Source organism: Symphodus melops, assembly GCF_947650265.1.
Source record: "Symphodus melops genome assembly, chromosome: 1".
NCBI classification, from domain to species: Eukaryota; Metazoa; Chordata; class Actinopteri; order Labriformes; family Labridae; genus Symphodus; species Symphodus melops.
The window spans coordinates 12,173,287-12,193,673 of record NC_136691.1 but is presented as its reverse complement, the minus strand read 5'-3'; the positions used below and the strand labels follow the sequence as shown (position 1 = coordinate 12,193,673).

At 37.7% G+C, this 20,387-nt stretch overlaps 1 protein-coding gene across 1 annotated transcript in view; it reads left to right on the top strand.

The window, feature by feature from the left end:
- The first annotated feature begins 16,687 nt into the window (after positions 1–16,687).
- The window catches only part of sgk1 (serum/glucocorticoid regulated kinase 1), a 33,270-nt gene continuing 29,570 nt past the window's right edge, over positions 16,688–20,387 (top strand). Inside the window, exons 1-2 of the mRNA XM_079336926.1 lie at positions 16,688–17,129; positions 17,595–17,754. Of these exons, the coding sequence (XP_079193052.1) occupies positions 17,647–17,754 (108 nt within the window). The 5' untranslated portion in view covers positions 16,688–17,129; positions 17,595–17,646. The remainder of the gene's footprint in view (positions 17,130–17,594; positions 17,755–20,387) is intronic.

Here is a 20,387-nt window from a genome sequence, read left to right as displayed (position 1 = left end):
ATCAGTGTTTGTTTCAAGCTGGGGAAATAAAAAAAGTTGATGCAGTATTATATTATTATACATCCACATCCAAATATTCCTTATTTTCAAACCACCCCAAATGCATTAAGAAGAGTAAGTGTTGCCTGCACCCACCACGTGTTTGCTTTCTGAACTCAGACCTCCAAATGAAGCTATATTTTAATATATGAAACAAGTTAATAACGATGATAAAAGTTGCCGGTTAGCATAAGGTTTAAAGGTCTATGTTTTATGTTAATTGAATTAAGGAAACACATCACCAATAAATGTCATTCATGGAAAAATTTGAAGTTTAATTTATGAATTGCATTTGATAAAATATGTCTCCCTAAAAATAATAGAGTGCTGCATCCAATATTAAAATGCTATGCTATTGGCTGTGAAATGTCAAGTCCAGGCCTGACAACCACTGATTGCTGTCTGATGGGTTTCTGAAAAACAAAAATCACGTCATATGTTGACAACTTTTTCATGAGCTTGACTTCAATTTAACCAAAAATCTTTAACAAAAGACATAATTACTTGTTCTGACCTAAGCCACAATTTTTTCTTAACCTTCACACACAACACATTTTTTAGTTATGACACTATAAACTGACTGGATCCCCTGTCTTTATGCTTCTCTCAATGTCCAAAACTTCTACAAAACAACTGTAATGCGTGAAAGCATCAAATTTACAAGCATGTGAAATGTCCAATGATTTATGGTGATTGATACCCAAACTATGGTGTATTGTTCAATGCAACGCCATTTTAAATCTATTTAATAGACATTAAAAAAACAAACCCATAACATTATTTTGTTTTTTTCTTGACAGGATTTTAAGTGTGTGGTTGCTGCCACTTCCAGTCAATACAAAGGTGATAACCTCTCTAAAAATCACTGTAAAATACATTTCATATTACCGGCATTAAAAACAAGTCTATAACCAAACCACAACCTCTTAAGTTCATTCAAAGTTCACCAGCAATGTTCTGAGTCAGTGCATAATGCATTGGGATGTTGGAAGATGTTCAGTGCAGTATTTATCAAAGGTATGGAAATTAGGTTGGTGGATTGGTGTTTAAGCATTTCTGTCCAGCTCAAATCATGTTGCATACTCGTAGCAGGCACTGACTTTTGTAATACCATAAAAACAATGTAATTCTCTGAAGACGTTTTATTCGTGTGGTTTCATGGTCTTCCTACCATATAGTTTGTTGTTGTCAGCTGTCGGCCATTTCTCTAACAATCTGTCACAATATATTGTATTTTAACTTTCATGAGTGATTACGAATTAAAGTTTACAAAAATGCTCTCATTGATTCTGGATCAACTCCAGCAGATATGCATTATCTTTTCAAAATTGTCACTGCACTATTCAACTGATCCATCACTCTTCACTTTATTGCCTTTTATTTCACTGTGTTAAACCACCAAATAGTACCCACCCATAATAAGTGTTAGCATGCTACTATTGGCGTCTGAATTAATTCTCCTTCCAGGGCTACTATTGCCTACATGCTTTTCATGCAAATTGATGATAAAGTAATGTCAAAAAATATCTGAATGATTCATTACAAGTCTTAAGAGACGAACAAATTTTGAAATACTTACAAAGTCACATTGTGTCTTCAGAGAGTTTTGTTTGTTTTTTTGTCAGGAGAGAATGTTTTTCCTCTTCTGCTCTGTATTCGCTCAAACACGGTCAGAGCATTTCCATTTCAAAGCAGCCAGTCTATCGTTTCAGTTTTTGTGTGTGTGTGTGTACGTATATGTGCTTTCTTGCTTTTGTGTTTATGTGTTTGTAAGGTTTAAATCAGTGCTTGTGTTGGTGTGCGTTTGGCTGCTGAACCCCCGTGACGAGTACAACTCTGTGAAATTTTCAAACCAAATGTTCAGTAACAACTTTGTTTGCCTCTTACCCAAAAGCAAAACTGTTATCTTTACACACACTTCAAAGGCAAGCGACTAGAACGTGAGGAGGAAAAGCACTTTCCACCAGAAACAAAGTAAGTGAGGAAGAAACAGTCAGGGAAACAAAAGTAAAGTCCTCAGCCAACTATTGCATACTGTACTATTTGTATGCAAAGAGAGGCGCATACTCATGCCTGAGATATGCTGATTATGTCAACATGTTCTACTTTTGTATCACAAGGGAAAAGTTGGCAGAAATGCAATTAGCCTTGTTATATATATATATATACTGTATATATTTTTATGAGCCGTGGGCAGACTAATGCAGGAAATATGTGAAAGGACAGCTTGTCCATAACTCAAACTGAATACACAATTGTAAGTGTTCATCACTCTGAGAAACAAGCTGAAGAAAAATATAGCTGAAGTTAAATACTGTAATGCCAATTAAAAGAGAGCAACCTTTTTATTTTATTTTATGGATAACATATTTCACCTAATCACAACCACTTGTTTTTCTCATTTTTATCACAGATGACACATTTAAAATAGTTTTTTTATGGAATCTCATTCTCTATGCAAGCTAATGACAATGACCACTTACTTCTTAAGACCAGATGTGACTACACAAATGTTTTTAAAATTATCATAAATATAACTAAAATAAAATAAAATGTATATTATCATAAATTATATAAATAATGTTTGGTATTGAATATTTTGAGTCCAATATTTTTTTTAAATCTGTATTTTCCTAACCTGTAATGTTTCACTGTAGCTGAAGTCTGAAAATAGACATAAATGTATGATGAAGGCGTTGAATTGGATTTGGGGCATATTTGTGTGCTTTGAAGTAGAAACAGTACCAGAGGTGAAGATGTGTAGGTGAGTGTTTGATGTGGGAGTGAGTGTAATATAAGAGCCTGAAAAAAACTTAGCACATATTTAACAAATGCGTTTGAAACAGAAAGATTGAAACAGCAAGCTTGAAAGATGAAAGAGAATAAAGAAGCAGTAAAAGATGAAATGTTCCTCACTAGGGGCTACAGCTCAGCTCGCTCTGTCTTCTCCTGCTATCTCCCTGTACAATACGTTGTGTTTATCTTCATAACTTATTTTTCTCATTTTTCAATCTGTTTGTGCAGAAGTGGATGACATTGCTTATTTGTTTTATCTAATCCTAGCTTTTTAATTTACCCATGCTATTGTTTGAAATACAATTGTTTTGGTAATAATGAAGACTGAAGCACTGTAACAAATGATTCTGTAGTCATTTACATTTAACTTCATATATCTGATAAAATGTATGCAATATAAATGCACCATTGATTTTGTGGCAATTATTTAAGTAACTTTCAAACAAAAATGTTTAAGATGCTTATTTTGGTTACATTATATATAATCTTTATGTTTATGTAATTCTAAATGAAGAGAATTTTTCTCAATAGAATTAGCCAGTTTTCAGTTGACAAGCACTTCCTGTTATTTTGCATCTTTTTTCTTCTTTTGAATTCAGCAGCCATCGTCTGGTCACAAGACATAAAGAAAGTGCGGATGATTTAACTCAGCAAATCATTTGTTTGACAAAGGTAAGGAGAGTTATTTTATACTGTATTGTTAATGACAACCTGTGGGTGTATGCTGCGCATTTAATTAATAATAATGTGTGCAATCTGTTGCCTCAATTTTATTGAAAAGTTAATGTGTATCTCTTTTTACACCTTATCAAAACTATGATTTGCACTGGTTATAACACTGATGCACTGGCAGTGGAAAAAGTTCCCTCTCAGTTGACTTTCAGCCTGAAAGGAATTTAAAGAACAGGAAATAGCATTGAAAAAAAACCCTCACCCAGAGTTTTAGGGTCATCTGTCCAGACAGCAAAGAGTACACAACTGATAACATCAGCCAGCATCCGGGTGACATGGGTGACAAAATCACCTCAATACATCTAACATTGACAGGTTAGCTTTCTGTGATAAGCTGTTAGTGCTCTCGGAAACTCTTTCTTTAAAATTGCTAACACTTTTACATATTCTCTGTCTGACATGTTAGGTGCATGTGTCGCCACTTTTCCTTAAACTTTGTATAAATTCATAGCATTCTGAAATTGCAAATATTTGTGAGATAGAAGGAATGAGTGTGAAGCATCTTGGTAAGAATAACTGAAGACACATAACACAGTAAATAGTGATAGCTGTAATAACACTATGTCATTATCCAAGTAACAAAACGTTGACTTATTTACAGTGAATCGTATTGTCATGCTAAGCGCAGTTATGGAGCTAAGACTTGTACATTAGCTTCGGGCCTACATAAAACATAGAACCTCATTTTGTATGTTGAGTAAATAGGAGCAACATCGACTTTGTAAGGTTTACAGATTAACTTGATTTGGGATTATTCTACATTATACTAAACAAGTTTTTTTATGTGCTTGTATTTGATTTTAATGTTAGGTTCCACCGATAACTTACTGTATGCACATGTTAGTGTGTATGTGTGTTGGGGAAAAGAGAAACCAGGCCACATTCCCTGGGGAGACAGACTGAGCCTCATATCCAATGCTCTTTATGAAAGAGAGCTGTCCCCCCTGTCAGATCTCTCTATCTCTCTTCTCCCTTCATCTCTCTCTGCTCTTTATATTTCTCCTTTTTTTCCCCTCTCACATCTACTCACCCCTCCAGCACTCCTTTGAACTGGTTCCCCCTCTCTGTCTTCATCTTGTCCATTGCACTCAGGATGAAATTGAAATTCTTGCCTCACAGCTAACTTTGACGCCCTGACTCATGATTGATATTTCACAATGAATAAAAACCAATCCAGAAAGTGTTTAATCTCTAATGCAATCTTGTATAATTGCAAGACACGTTAATAAAATCAGTAAGCTACCTTTTCGCTTTTGTCTTTTCATATCTGTTAACAAATGAAAATCCTCATAACAATTCAATTAAATCCTCCCCTCACACAAACACATACCCACATACACACGCACTCCCCACCCCCCAAAAAATAAATAATTTCAAGGCATTCCACAATATCACCCATGCATTGTTGCAATGTCTCTCAATCATTTCTGCAGCTTTTGAATGAAGGAAAGTCCTACTTTTCCTATCACCATTTTATATCATTGTGCTGCTGTTTTAGCCCCGCTTATAGGGTTCCTTTGGTGACGGGGGTCGGTGGTAAGTCATTGGTATGGCGCCAGCTAGGTGGCTGCAGGAAGTGGACAATAAAGGAGACACTAAACATCAGGCGTGCAAAGAAAAGAGAGAACATGTGTATGTGCGTGTCAAAGACCAAATATAGGTGTGGATGTAGCTTCTACATCAGCCAAGCTCACTCCCATACATCCAACCTTGTGTTATTGGTGTAATTATAAGAAACTTACAGTTTATGCCTTTCATATAATTTCACAAGGATCAATTATTATTTGTTAAAAATGATCTTCTAACTGTCAATATGATTCATTTTTTTCTCAAAATTACATGTCAGTAGTATTTGATGACGTCTCATCTGATTTCATACATACGTAACAACATGATGAGATCATCTTATTCACACTTTGATTGTTGATTGCACTAATTTGCAGGCTAACTAGGCTGATTTTAGCCCTTATTCTTCCCTTTCAATAATCTTACAGACGCTTCGATTATCGTAAAATAATCTCATAAAATAATCCTGCCGTGTGTGGTGTGTTAAGACCGCTCTCGTCTACTAAGAAGGATGTCGAGACCACTCCGATCTCAAATCGGGGATATTCAACATGGTGGATTGTTTTGTCTTGTGTGGTGTCCCCCGAGCATGAGCCTGTTGACTGTGACGCATAGCCAATCAGAAAGTGAGGTGATGTAGTGGCGTGGAAACACCAGGAGTGAAAAAACTCACCTCCATATCATCATGTGGCAAGTACAGTCCATGCTCCCGTAGTCTCCACTGCTTTGACCAACCCCTCTTATTTTCAAATCATGTTTTTTCAGATAAATACACAGCACAAACGATCACGTCTGTAAGGGAGTTATACTATCCAAATTCGGGAAGGATTTTAAAACTCTTGCAGAGTCAGAGTAAGCCAGACTTAACAGAAAACAGAATCCAGTGGGTGATGTCACTGAGACGATACGTCCATGTTATATATAAGGTCTTTTACCTGCTTTTTGTAAACATAATGATGAGCATGTTCTTTTTACCTGCTCTTTTTTTAAGATTAACAGACAAAGTATAAGTGTAAGTTCACCTGCGTTTTGTAAAGTGTCTTAAAATAACACTTGTTATGAATTGACGCTATACAAATAAAGACTGATTAATTAATGTTCTGATAGTGGAGCACATGCCTCTTCATCCTTTCCTGTATTGAACGGACCTTTATGATTCTTGTCAAAAACATTTTAATAGTAGTTTATGGCCTTATTTGGGTTAAACTAAAAGTGTTATTTAATTGCTGGTCCAAAGATGCGCTGACATCTGAAACTTTTTTTTTAACACTGTATTTGCCCTAACACATCAGATCACCTTACATGGTATGAGTTTATACATACTGTCTGTGATTTTACATTATGAGCTCAGGGCAAGCAAAGGGGAAATGATTGGCATGCCATGAGCCGCTCCAGAGACAAAGGACAGAAACAAAGCATGTCTGTTAATAGTTCTGCTGTCTGTGAGCTTTCTATGGCTCCTGCAGACTTCCTTATCTGAGAGGCATCGCTCGATTTGCTCTTCTGAAGTCAACGCTTCCCATTGTTCCTGGAAAGACTGGAATTTCACAACGGGTTCAATGGGACTAGTGAAGAGAGGGGCTCATAGGACTAAGTAAAGGTTTCTTCTGCACAATACATGGAAGAGAAACAGACAATGGCAAATAATAAGAATACAACTAAATGTCATGTATTGCACAGGAGGGGAGGATTTTGGTTTATTTTCAAAGAATAATCACTAAAAACTAAATATCGCTTCCCCTGCCAATCCCTTGACTTTCCCTTGAAATTCAGAATTCATAAGAAATCTATCAGCTCCACAAAAAAATGTGTTCAATATGAATAAAGACACTTGTCATGTATTTGCAACATTGCAGCTCATTGAACTTTCCAGTCTTATTACTTTTTCAGTGGTTACCTTCAATCAGGGTTTTAAAATATCAGGGTTTGACACGGGTTGGACGCCTTTTTTATGAACAGTTAAAAAATGTGTAGCTTACTTAATTTTTTAATCATTATGGAGCAAATTATGAGGCACAATTTCATCCTCAACACTTGTAATAAGTCTCAAGACAAACTATTATTTTGCATTGGGGATAATGATTCTTGCAGCTGAGCTTGAATTTGAAGTACTTTTGGCAAAAACATGTTGTGCAACTTGCTATCCCAAATTATTGTTTTTTCAACCATAAAAGATTTTGCGATACTTTAAGATTTGCCCTCTCAATTTAATGAAGATACTGGTGAACATTGTGGCAGCACCATTTAGAATTAATGTCTGGTGTCTTTTCCTGCCTTTGTGTTTTCTTGGAAAAATGTGATCAGTATCAAGCTGGAGATGAAAAGATATGTTAAACTGCCCTTCACTGTGTGTCCTGAGAGACACATGACTACGATCAGGTGTGTTTGTATGAGTGTGTATGTGTGGTAAATTCCGGGGGCTTATACCTGTCAATCATCCACTGAAGTCTGTATTACTGAAAAGGTCACAAGGCTTCATCCAAACACACGAGAACAAAGGGCTGAATAATTTAAATCAGTTATTGGATCAAAATAGAAAAGAAAAAAGAGATTTGTATAATGGCCCACCCCCCAAAAAAATAAAAAATAAAAAAATAAAAAAAACACAAAATAAAAACATATTCAATTATATGTAACCGTTTACTATACATGAGGCCAGTTTGTGAGCAAATGAAAGTGGTGTTTCTTTTCTTTTTTCGTGACTAAACCTAATGGACAGTGAAACTGAAAAACTGAATAGAGACACTTTGAATTAAACTCCAGTAAGAGTCTGTGCTTACTACAATCAAGCCAAACATCAACATGACTAACACTGGGAAAAACATCCCAATATGATGTGTGCAAACAATTTCAGAAGGTTCCCAGATTGTTTTTTGCTAAGGATTACTGGCTTGTCCACACAAATAGTCTTGTTTGGGAAACTTTACCAAGCATAAAGTTCTGTAAAAAGTGTTACAAAACATTCAACTCCTGTTCTGTGAGACATATAAATATCAGCTAAATAGCTTTATTTAAGTTCTTTGTTGCTGATGCTATACACGTGCAAAACAATCTGTGAGTGATCATGCTAGTTGGCTGGGTAGCTGGGGTAGGTATAGAGGTATGAAGAAAGGATACATTACGAACATGATGTTGGTCAATCCTGGTCTGGTTTCTGCTTTGGCTACCATCCAGGACGATTTCTTGCTAATTTCTGAAAATGACACTGATCACGTAACTTTAAATGAATAAACCTCTGCAAGACAGACGCTTGAAAAGTTTGAGCTGCACATTCTTGGTTTGTTCAACGTTAAATCAGACCAGAGAACAGAGTTTCTTTATGAACTTAACCTGCCCTGCTTCAGACAGGTGATTCAGCTTCTGAGGAATGTATCAGCAGCCAACCACAGACTGAGGATACCAGATCCACTGTCTCGTTGCCAAGTGGTTTCAAGAGATGTGGTCATGAGATTCAGCATGCCAGTCACAAGGTAGGGTGAAATAACACAAGGTCAAGTATGGTGCAAGAAGACCTGCACTGAAAACCAGATTTAATCTGACATAGTTTTAACTTTTGGTGTGTTTGTTAGCTAATGCAACTTAGTGGCATGTGTAGACATGTTCTGAATACATTATTTTAACTTATATAACGTACAGTATATTCTATACAATAAACTCCCATCAGTATTGTGCAAGGACAAAAGTACCTGATGAAGTCAGGTGATAAGACAGTATATTTTACCATACAACTATTTTAGAGGTGTTGTAACAACAAAATTTCCGGGATCAGTATAGTTTTTTTTTGTCACCTTTCTATTCACAGGATTCTTTAAAGAACTTGTTTCAAAATATATTTTAAAACTCACAAGAAAAAGGATTCTCGGAGGTCATCAATCCAAAATCAATGCCAAATTTGCAATTATTAAAAACAATGACAATTCAACATAACAAAATGAAAATGTGTTTTATTGCCTTGAGGAGCCTGAATATTTTTCAACTTTTAAACTATATGCATTTTTGTATTTTATTTTGTTCTTTCATAATGGTAGTTAGGGAGTAGGCATATATTTAAATACATATTCTTAGTTTAGTTCAAGATTGTTCTTGTACATGTATAGTAAATCATCAAATACATGCTACTAGCAAATTTGCACCAAAATCACTGTAGGCCAAGGTAAGATAATATTGCCCAGTATTAAATTACATTAGAAATGTGCACTGCTGTCACATGATGAGTTCTCATGGGTTCCCCTGTTCTTTCTGTCTCTCAAACATTCAGGCAATCAATAGAAAATTGTTGAAAGCCCAATTCTCCAAATTCCTTTGCTGTTTTGTCACACAGTTTTTTTTTACAACTGTTTGACAAAAACTATGAGATGCTTGTAGCTGAGTCTTTATCGGATCTCCCCACATGTGAGTCCGAAATCAACATCCTGCACAGACACACAGATAAACACTCTTTGTTTACCCTTGAAAAAAAGAGGAGGATCGAATGATTTAAGTTTTTATAATTTGTAAGATGTAAGTGAAGGTCTTGATTTAGTCTTTGAAAAGACAAAATCATCCACTCTGTTAACTCTTTTCTCTTTTCTCGTTTCCATCCATGTTGTGTGCACCCACTTAATGCACAAACAGCACACCACCAACCACATATCAGATTTCACATTTAGTCATAAGACGCTGAGTGTCAGGTGATTCCATCCTCAGGCACATATTGACGCCAGGTGTTGACGTTTTTTGTATCCCTTGTTCTGTGTAAAAGTTGTGACAAATGTATTACACAACAACCCGTGTGGGAAGGAATGCAAACAAACTGGAGCTGTGAAAACCTGAAGAGTATGTCTGCAATGCAAACATGTTCTTTAATGGCGTTTCTAATGAAGTGGTGTGTTTCAAGCAAGCAAAAGCTGCAAAGAAAAAGTTTCTTCAGATGTTTGTTCAGATCAAACACAAACACAATCTTTTGAGTTATTTACATTGCATTGAAACTAAAGCTATTCTCACATATGCACGCCTAAAAGTTTCATAAGGACTGCTCCAGATATTCTCTGACCTGGTTTTTTTACATATGTACCTTGCAGCGGGAGACTATCCCTATCAGACCAGAGTGTCGGGGAAAGGGGCAGGTTGTCATGTTTTGGTTTCTGTGTGTCTTCCCACGTGTGTTTGTTTTGTTTTTCCCCATCTGTTACTCCCTCTGTGTTCTCCCTTCACCCCTAATTACTCATTGCTTTCAGGTTAGCTCACAGGTGTGGTCACTTCAATCATTTCATTATTTAAGCCGGCTCCTTCCACACTGCCGGCGCCAGATTATTGTTCTTTCCTCAGTGGTTCGTACTCTCCGTGTCTTTACCAGTATTTAGTGCTCTGTGATTGCTTGTATGATTCCCTGTCGTGTTTTTGACCCTTCGTGTTTTTTCTCCCTCTCGCTAGTTCCCAGTCCTGCCCGTCCTGTACCTTGTGTTCCTCTCGTTCGTCTTCATCTGGCTTCCACACGCATGCTTTTGGTTCACCTTCGAGTCACATTATATTCTTGTTCACATTTAGAGTCACATTATATTACTTGTACACATTATTGTCACATTAGATTTATGCTACACATTAGTGTCACTCATAATTCATGTAGTACATTTATTCACCGTGTCATTCATTGTTTAATAAATTATTGTACGTTTATTCTGACTCTGAGTCGTGCGTTTGGTTCCACTTATATTCTGAGTCGTAACACAGGTGGTCTCCTGAGGTAAGAAGTGATGCAAAACAAAACATGCAGAAGTGTCAGAAGAAGGAACAGAGTCCGCTAATCAATGCTTTTATATTAATGGTAAGTGTAGTTTACGGAATCCCACTATCATCAAAAGAATGGAGAACAATACTGGCAAAAACATAATGCAGCAGTTATAATGCAGTTACATTACGTGCAAGGAGATCCTGTTGAAATGTTGACTAAGCTACAAAAACAGTTGTACTAGTCTTTATTAACACAATGCTTTTAATGCTCTTTCGATCATAATTAAAAAGTCAACACTGAATCAAAAAGAAAACCTGAATTGATGACTAAAGTGTTAGTTTCTCACTACCCTTTGCTTGAAGGGCAGCTAACAGTAACCAAATGGGATTTACAGATAACTGCATACAAGCCAAAGGTGTTCGTATAAACGAAGACATGTCTGGAGGAATAAGTCTCATCAGAGTTTTATTTTTATTATAAAGCACTTTTTCCATTGTGTAATGTGCATTACTAACAAACTTGCCTTGCCTATCACTATTATAGGATTAATCATGGATTGGCAGATTTTCAGAAATTCTTGAAACCAAGCCAACCAAATCCAGTTAATGTTCCATTTTAAAGTTATTTGTTGTTAACCACACATAGATTATTGTTGCCCTAGATTACATAATGAGGGAATGTGTTTCTGTTTTTACCCTGTTCGTCTGGCACTCAACCCCAATTCCATTCATACCTTTATTACAATGTTAATCCTTCTTAGATGTCTTAGCAGTCTATCATGTGTCTTCCTGAAATGATGTGATGTAATACACATTTCATTGGCTAGTAAGTTTTTAGGGAAGCAGGACTAACATACAGTCATGTTAGTTGTATAAAACCTTATTTAGAGCATTTTAGAAATGTGGCTTGTAGTTTGTTCGGTTTGAAGTTTTTGTTTAAAAGTCGACATATTTGACAGAGGAATGATCTATTGAAGCCTTTAAGCTTTTGCTTATTAACTGTTTTAGTTCCATCTTTAGATTTTTTTTACAATATTAATGACAAAAAAGATAAAATGTTTTTTTCAGTAATAACTGTGCACCAGTGTGTCTCAATGATATGTTCCAAATACCCTTTGAACACAGCGGGTCTATGGTTTAGAGAAATGAGCACATGGAACTGATTTAAGCTCAAATCAATTCACTCTTGGTTTAGATGTTTTCATTTGTTTTTGTCTGAGTTATAAACCAGCTCACAAACTTAGAGCTGAAATGTCTGTTTGGGGTTGCTGGTGATTTGCTATCTGACTCAAGTCACAGTCATTGCTTGAGTCACCAACTTTATGAAAGTGATGAAATGATGCAATGTATTCTTAAGGGTCATGGCATATGAACATATTTAAAACAAATCTGAGTGAGGGTGTCTGACTCTGTGCTTGTTGCAGTCACTGCTTCTGTTTTAGCTGACTGAGCACAGTGATGAGAGTCGGCTACGGAGCCGTTGTAATTGGTTCTCTCTTTCGTTCTTCCTCTCTGTCTCCTCGGCTCAGCACTGCAGTGCTGTCGGTCCCATTGGGAGTTGTTTCATGGCTGCACTCCCTCCCACCTCCCACGCTCTCTCCCACACACACACACTCACACACACACACACACACACACACACACACACACACACACACACACCAATATGGCACTGTACCCTGGAAAACAAAAAACAAACACAACCTCACGCAAAGACACCATTACCACTGGCACGTGAGAGTGGGTGTGCGCCCCAACAGATTTCTTACAGCTCATCCCTCCTTTGCTACCACCATCCTGTCTAACTCCCACACATATCTCACACACTCACACACACATAAACACACACACACTGGCACGATTGGTAGGCAGGCACGTGGCTTAATGTGTGCTGCTCATTAGCCTATGATAGATTCAGTGTGCTTGACTTTAGGCCCTGTGAGAGCTCTGAGGTAAACTACACCTAATGAGAAAAAATGAAAGAGACTTAAACATACACACAAACACACCCACTTAGCCAAAAAAAGACGATCATAATTCTTCTTAAATGGATGCCAAATCAAATTCATGGTGTTTACTTCACTTGTCAAAAAGTAACAGGTGACCACTCAATCTTCCTCATCTAACGCACACACAAACACACGTGTTGAACTTGATATTTTCCTCCTGGGAAGAATGTATACTGTCAGACACACACACAGTTCCACAGTCAAACAGGTGTCAACACAATACACACACCTTATCAGACACATTTATGCACACTTTCCACCCCACATGTTTGTATTTGGGAATTTATATCCAACACCTTTGCAAGGCAGAGTTGCTATTTTGAGCCTGGGAGAGAACTTGTGAGTGGCAGCGATGCACCAAAAAGCTTTTCTTATTCCCTATAGGTGTTTTTTACTGCAGCTTCTGGGAGCAGAGCAGAGGTATGGTTAATTTATGAAAGTGACTCAGAGTAAAGAGCAGCTTTCCTGATCTGCAAGAAGATGATTGGATGGGAATGTTTTCAATAAAAAGCATAACAACTTTTGCACTACACAGAGAAAGAGCTGTATAGACTGGTTCGACAAGTGGAGAATATGCAGGTGGGCGTTTGGCAACATAATTCATAGCGATGAGCTCACCTTTGGGTGGCAGTTGTCAGACTGTCCCTTCACAGGACATCGACAACCTTGGCGAGATGACAGCCCATAGCTGACAGGAAGAGCTAAGAAAAGGGAAATCAATTGTGTTAGCAGAAAAGTGGAAAGGTCATAGACAAAAGAAAAGAGTGAGGCTGTACAAAACATTACTTGTCTCCTTTTTCAGTTTTGATTTGCTCTTGTCATATAAATTAACTTTGAATGTAAATGTGGCTGATCTGATTGTAGTGGTGCCATCCTTTCACTAAGCATCCATTTTCATCAATGATCCTTTGCTACTATTTACACTGATTCATCTTTCAGCTGCAGAGAAAATTGAACAGGAATCCGATCCTCTTTTTTTTTTCTTTTTTTTTTTTTTTTTTGAAGAAGAAGAAAAAAGGACAATATGACGTTTTAATTAAGCATCCAAGCCATCATAATAGAAAGGTATTTTCTAACAGCGTGAGTTATATTTGTCAGTTCTTTCCTTTTGAAGCTGTGGTTTCATCAGAAAGTCAAGTCGAGCTGCTTTTCCTCTTTAAAAAGGAATGAAGAGATTTTTTTTGTCCAGTATACGATTAAAACCTGCCCAGTGGAGCTCATTAGCAGTCTGGGATAGCAAGTATACATCACCTTTGACCATAACATGGGCTTAAAAAAAATCCTCAATTGGCTTTCTTTGAAAGGTTCTTGGTCTGTACTGTGCTTACTGATGATTCTGGGTAAATCACAAGAATTTAGTATTACATACACCAACCCAATTCCAGCATACTGTATCATGTGCTCATCACAGTTGGACACTTTTTTTGTGGATTGGCTGGTCATATACAGTATGAGAGCACACTTAGAGGAAAATCCATAAATTATTGACTATCATTTTGGCAATATTCTAGATGGTTTAACTAACACTGTTATTAACTATTTATTAGCTGCTTTTTAAAACCACAAATGCAGAAGCGAATCTTTGAGTCTTTTGGTAGAACACAGAATAATTTATGTGCCACAGAGCTATACAGTATTTGAGTGAGGATTTGTCCTACTTATTTGAGACTGTAGTGTCTGTCAGACTATATAATAGAACTTTGTAGCCCTTCCAACTCTAAGAGAAGATTTTTTTGCATTCTTTAGTTCAATGGCTGAATACAAGAGAGCAAAGTACGTTAGTTTGAATGCTTGAAACCAAAATGTATTTCATTGTTTATTATCTTGATGCAGTGACGGTATTAATAATACATCTGTTAGTTTAAACACATGGTTATTTCTTTAGTGCAGTGTATAATGCATGCAATTGAACTTCAAACATCAATGAATACAAAGCCAAAAATGAGTCTACAAACAGTAAGTAAATGAAAAAAATATTTATTCTGTAGGTTGAATAAAAAAACAACATGCAAATGTTTTTCCATGTAAAGAACATCACTAGTAGCTTCTGTTGCTAAACAGCAGCATGTTGTGCATCATTGTTACTAGTCATTAGCGCTGACTCACTGTTGATTGGGCCTTTGACTGATCGTGATTACTGAGAATACTGCACAGTCATTGTTTCCCCCCTCAAGGAGAACTATATTCGTCTCAATAAAAAGCTGAAGCAAAGTGACTCTCTCTCTATGTAATAACAGTTTAATTTCCACTCAATGCTTTCCACATATGCAGAGTGTTGTTAAGAAATACCTTTCTCTAGTGGGAGGAGCAAGCTGGTGAGGTCTGTTCCCATTGATTTGTCAGGTTCTTAGACTTCCTGTTCTAAATGGTTCTGTTATGATCAATGCAGTATAAGGAGAAATAATTGTTCTATACTCAATGAAACACTGCAGGAAACAGATTTAATTCATATCTGTCATGCATATTCAAAAAATTGTGCACTTGCACCAATGTTTCAGGTCCCTACCTACAAATTGTAAAGTTAGTAAAATGGCACTGAATCTCATATTTGTATACACACAAAAACATTGGCCCATTTCTTTCACAGCTTCATTGTGTACTGAACAAGAATTATAAATCATGATAAAAAATGGACATCTTTTCACACAATTATTATGTTTATGCCCTTTGGATTTCAAGAAAGGAAAAGTTCAAAACTTTGGTGAATAAACGTACCAGCTTTTTTTTTTTTTGCTAAGAGCTACACTAAATGTGGCAGTAAACACCGGTCATTCCTGAATACAAATTATTAGGTGAGAGTCAGGAGATGTTTGGCTGAATGCTGTCTAATATAAACAGCTCCAACGTGTGCACCTGCTCATCATCTTTGGTCAACATCAAAGGCATTAATGCTAGGTATTGTCTTTATGTTACAGGTTGTCAACTTTGCACAGGCAACAAACCCTAATCTTATCTGTCAGGATCCACTGTTTTGCAGAGAAATGAAAACACTTTACAACTTGTAATACCAACATGATTATTTGCTTAATTAAAAAAATAAGAGCTAAAAATAGAAGCAACACAAACAAACAATAATTAGATAGCACTGATTAACTTAGGCATTAGCTGCTAGGCTTTAGTTTTTACATGACAGTTTTTACTTTTAGTTTTTTTTTTACATAACACCTGCCAAACATGTTTGAGGAAACTGAGAAAGACGGCGTAGAGTTGGATGGTTTAGTACAAGCAGGCTTGTCTGGTAATTGGAGGTGTGGTTTAGGTGTGGTCCTGCTCCAGCACCCAAGTTAAAATACATTAACTCAATTTAAATCAGTACAGCTTGCAATGAGTAACATGATATTGTTAGACAAACGAAGTGCCTAAATTCATAAAAGAAACATGATTCAGCTTTATCGGTCATGGCTGTCACATCGGGAAATTAAAGGTGGTTCAAAGGCAAGGGCATGCGTATCATAAGGTGTGTGTGTGTGTGTGTGTGTGTGTGTGTGTGTGTGTGTGTATATGTGTGTGCGTGTGTGCATGTGTGTAAGCATGTGTGACAAATCCAGCTGGACCACAGCTGTCTGGTAAGCCACATTGAATCCTGTACACGCTCACTCTGGTGAAGATATTTCTGGATGCCTCTGTCCTCTTATTCTGTCCACAGTTCGACAATGTTCAAGATTAGAATAGAAGGGAATTATAGTGAGAGAAAGAAGACCCAGAAACAACTGCAGCAGAAACATGAACGAGAGACAGAAAAGGAGGAGGGCAGAGTGGTGATGAGGGACAGTGAGGAGGAGAGAGAGAGAGAGAGAGAGAGAGAGAGAGAGAGAGAGAGAGAGAGAGAAGGGGAGAAGGAGAGAAGAGGAGGGGAGGCGGCATCTGCTCACTGCAGAGTCTTTCATTGATAAAGTAGCACTGGAGGACTGCAGCTGGAGACATCGCGCACATCATGCTCGCATACACATACTTCCTGGGTGTTTGTTTACAGGCTGACACCACATGGGCACCCAGAGGACACACACACACTAATCAGACACTCACATCCTCTTGTTGAGCACCATCGCAGACTCTCTCTCCTCTTCTACCCATCCTCTCGCTTGCGCCTCCCTCTTCTCTTTTCCTTCGGGTTCGGTCTTAGTTCAGTGACAACAGAGAAGAGACACCTGTAACTGAGGAACAGGAGCCTGTGTATCTGACCTAGGACCAGTTTTTTCGGCAGGAGTAGTCAGCTTAAAAACAGACTGTTGAAGCTGCAGTGGGATCAGAGGAACTGGATAACGCACTGGTTAAAAGGTAAGCAAAGACGGATGCATGCATAACCCAAATACACACAATTTGTTTGATATGTCGGCATAGGGAAACTTCACACAAACAGATCAGATCATTTTAAGAGCGTTATCTGGGTGCTTTCTGGCTGTAAACAAAGCTGCGTCTTCCACGCAGCAACAAGAGCTGTTACCCTCCTCCTCTCTCCATCTTATGTTTGAATCTTCTTTCACTTTCTGTCCCTCTTCTTTTCTTTGTTTATGGTTATCTCTAACTAAATGTTACAGGAATTTAACTGCATTATCCTTACTCTTACCACAATTCTGTCCATCTGCCTCCTCCACCTCCCTTTCCACCTGCACCTTGTATCCTCTTTTCTTCTACCTCGCTCTCTCTCTTATCATTGGCTGTCCTGCACTGGTCTTTGTAAAAGCCACAGCATTCTGCCTCATGCCTTGGCCAACTCTCCCTATCTCTCTCTCCCTCTCCCAGCCTTTCCGTCATCCTGGGATCTACAGAGGCAAGCGACGTGCCGGTGTCGGCCATGAAGCTGGTGAACGGGGGAGGAGGAGGAGGTGGCGGCGGAGGTGGAGGAGAGAAGACTGCCTTTTCCTTTAAGAAGTGTTCAGCTTTTCAGTTTGTCAAAAGGAAGGTAAGCTTTTTCACACACACGCACACGCACACGCGCGCACACACACACACACACACACACACACACATTTGGGATAGAGAGATGTGTGAGTGTGTGCCTACACACGCACCCACACCACCAGAGTGAGAGGTGTGTTGGCAGAGAGAGGAGGTGTCACAGCCTGAGTGTACCCTCTCGAGTGTGGGTGTGTGTGTGCGTGCCAGAGATGATGTCATTGTCAAAGCTAAGCTGGGTTAATAAGGCACAACATTTGGCTCCTTGTATCTGTGTTTACTGTGTGTGTTTGCGTGCGCATTTATGTGTAAGTGTATGCCCCATAATATTGCACTATTAAAGAACCCACAAGGGTTTGTTATGCAGAAATGATGACATCACTAAGTCGGCAGGGTCCTTTTAGTTAAGATCTACTCAGCATTTCCTGCATTATGCTGCAGTGCTGTCACAAGGCTGGTTTCCTTTAACTTTGTCTTCACTGGTTTCTCTGGTATTTTTCAAAAACAGGAGGAAAATTAAGTGAACTTGTAGGCTAAAAGCTTTTTAATTAAGCTTAATAGTTTTATTAAAAGTGGATTTTAAATTATTCCTTTTCAGCTAGTTTGCCTCACATGGCTTCAGACATTTGCAGGTGGTTTTTTTTTTAATTAACCGTTTATCAATAACTTGCTGACTTCCTTAACAGCCTTTAAATCTGCAGTCATTATTGTTTGTGAGCACTTTAATAAAGGTTCAGGGATTTCCTAAGAGACAGCAAGTAGGCACCTTAAATAACCCACGGAGACACAGGTGTCACAGACACATGTTCTGGAAAGTTCCTTCTAAAACTTACTTTATCCACCAGTTTATCAAGAAGTCTCTCAGTGACACATACTGAACATCCTGGAGGGGTCCTTAGACAGATCATGTGAAGTAGTTTCCCAAGACAAGATTTCCAAGAGGGCTGCGTGTCAGGTCATCACATGGGACAACATTAGCACATTTTAAAAGCTTGTACATGTATTTGTTAGTAAAGGTAAGATCCAAGCCATTTAACAATCCACATGCTTCAATAACATGTCCTTTAATACATTTAACATGTTCTGAACACATTTCCAGAACAAATGGACACAAAACAAATCAAGAAATTATTCTTGTGACGTATGTGTCACATCAGGCCATTAACCAAAAATAGTCAAAAACCTCAACCTTGTATAACCTCATGGGACATAAAGCCACAATAAGAGAAAAGTTAATGAGCTACTCGGTTGATGAAGCTGATCTAATAATATTCAATGAACTGCTGTATGTTATATTGTTGAATTAAAAGGACATTAAATCAAATGTTAAAATTAAAAACGTCACTTTTTCCTATTATTAAAAAACAACAACAACAAACAATTGAATTGAATACCCCATTCCAGTGAAAGGTTTGTGAACCCATGACTAAGAGGACACATACAATATCTGCGAGTAACCTATACCTTATGAGGTCCCAGAGGAGAGACATCTGCTAGCTCATCCTTTATCTTTTGCAGTGACTGTAAACTATACTTGGTGTTAACAAGCCAAGGCAGAGGTTGCAACAAGCCTTATTCTTCTGCTTTCATAATGGGGTCACCCAATCACTGATGCCAAATCTCCACCATCTCAACTTAAGAGTGTTGGTGTTGTATTAGCAGAACGTGTTTGTATTGACCAGGTTGTACGCTGGTCTGGGAAATTAGGCAAGCCACCACCCTTTAATGTGTATCCCTCACTGTGGAAAAAAGTCGTTTCAAATATTACCATCTTTCAGCGGCTTAACTGCCACAAATGCTGATATCACTGATTCAAACTTGGTATCAAGGTTTTCAAAGTTTTAGTTTCTAAACTTATTTGAGTTGTGTTCATTTTAAAATTCATTTTGGTGATGGACTAGTAATCCTTAACGCTTAAAAACATTAAACTATAGTAAATCAAAGTTGATGAGAGTGATGACAAACAGCACTTTTTAGCTCTTTGGTCATGCAACAAACATCCAATGTTACCTGTTAAATTGTTCATGTAAATAACAAGCGAGTCGAGCAAAAAGGGTTGCTCGGATGAGATTTCTGTTGAATATTTTTAAGACTCACTTAAAACCTGGCAAACTCTGCAAACAGTGGAACTTTTTGCTTTCTCAGAGATCAAGAGAACATAGAGTACTATGACTGCCGGGTACGACAGGAAGGAAATGATGACATTACTTCCAGCCTGTTGAGAAGGGGTAGGTTGATGTATGCACTCAATAATCACTAGATTGCTTTGTGAATATTGCACAACATTGATTCTCCATTTATCTAAACAGTGTTATATAAGGTTTACTTTATTGCACTGGTTATGGTTCAATTTGACACATAAGTCTTAAGGTATTTTCAAGGAAAATGAAGCAAACAACAACCACTGACTTCATGAATGCATTTCCCTTTTTTTACCTTTTGTTGTCTCCCTCTCTGTGTGGTAGTCCAAAGTGAGTGTTATCATGTGTAGGTCTCAGATGCCATACAGTATGGTCTGTATCACTGATAACTAGACGTGTTAATATGGGCAGATTGTGTTGTGTTAACACCCACGCGCTAACACATACGCATGCTGCAGCTGCGTGAGTCTCCCTTGGGATTTATTTTAAAAAGCATTAA